The 764-nt window shown below is 48.6% G+C and overlaps 1 protein-coding gene across 1 annotated transcript in view; it reads left to right on the top strand.

Moving 5' to 3' along the window:
- Positions 1-121: 121 nt before the first annotated feature.
- The window catches only part of TERG_12367 (60S acidic ribosomal protein P0), a gene marked incomplete at its 3' end in the record, with an annotated part of 4,173 nt that continues 3,530 nt past the window's right edge, over positions 122-764 (top strand). The window contains exons 1-3 of the mRNA XM_003233055.2: positions 122-391; positions 448-517; positions 581-754. Of these exons, the coding sequence (XP_003233103.2) occupies positions 218-391; positions 448-517; positions 581-754 (418 nt within the window). The 5' untranslated portion in view covers positions 122-217. The remainder of the gene's footprint in view (positions 392-447; positions 518-580; positions 755-764) is intronic.

Below are 764 nucleotides of genomic sequence, written 5' to 3'. Positions count from 1 at the left end.
TCTTTCGTCGTCTTTTTTACTTCTAGATTTTAAGGTTATGCATACCACGTGACCCACTAGCGAGCCACAAGAAGAAGAAAAATCACAAAAAGCGAAAAAGGTCAAAAAGCGAAATAGAAGAAACACCGCAAAAAACTTCCCAACCACAACCAACAACAACATCGACAACAACCCAATTTGCCCTTAAATATCCTCTCTTCAGATATCATAAGAAGACATGGGGGGCAAATCCGAAGCCAAGGCTGCTTACTTCGATAAGCTCAAGAGCCTTCTCGACGAGTACCAATCAATTTTCATCGTCAACGTCGACAATGTCAGCTCGCAGCAGATGCACGAGATCCGTCTCGCTCTGCGGGGACAGGGCGTCGTGTTGATGGGAAAGAACACCATGGTAAGGCTGCCGCGGCTGAGGGGGAATTGACGAGGCGGGAGTGCTAACTGGAGCAGGTCCGTCGAGCTTTGAAGGGCTTCATTAGTGAAAACCCAGAGTATGAACGCCTGTTGCCGTTTGTCAAGGGTAAGACCAATTGATGGATATATATGTTAGATATATAAGAAAGAGTTGACTAACAGGGTGTAGGCAACGTCGGCTTCATCTTCACGAACGGCGACTTGAAGGAGATCCGTGAAAAGATCATTTCCAACCGAGTTGCTGCTCCTGCTCGTGCTGGTGCTATTGCCCCTGTCGACGTGTACATTCCTGCCGGCAACACAGGCATGGAGCCCGGCAAGACTTCTTTCTTCCAGGCTCTCGGTGTCCCCAC

This window comes from Trichophyton rubrum, assembly GCF_000151425.1.
Source record: "Trichophyton rubrum CBS 118892 genomic scaffold supercont2.7, whole genome shotgun sequence".
Taxonomy (NCBI): domain Eukaryota; kingdom Fungi; phylum Ascomycota; class Eurotiomycetes; order Onygenales; family Arthrodermataceae; genus Trichophyton; species Trichophyton rubrum.
This window is presented reverse-complemented; position numbering and strand designations above follow the sequence as displayed.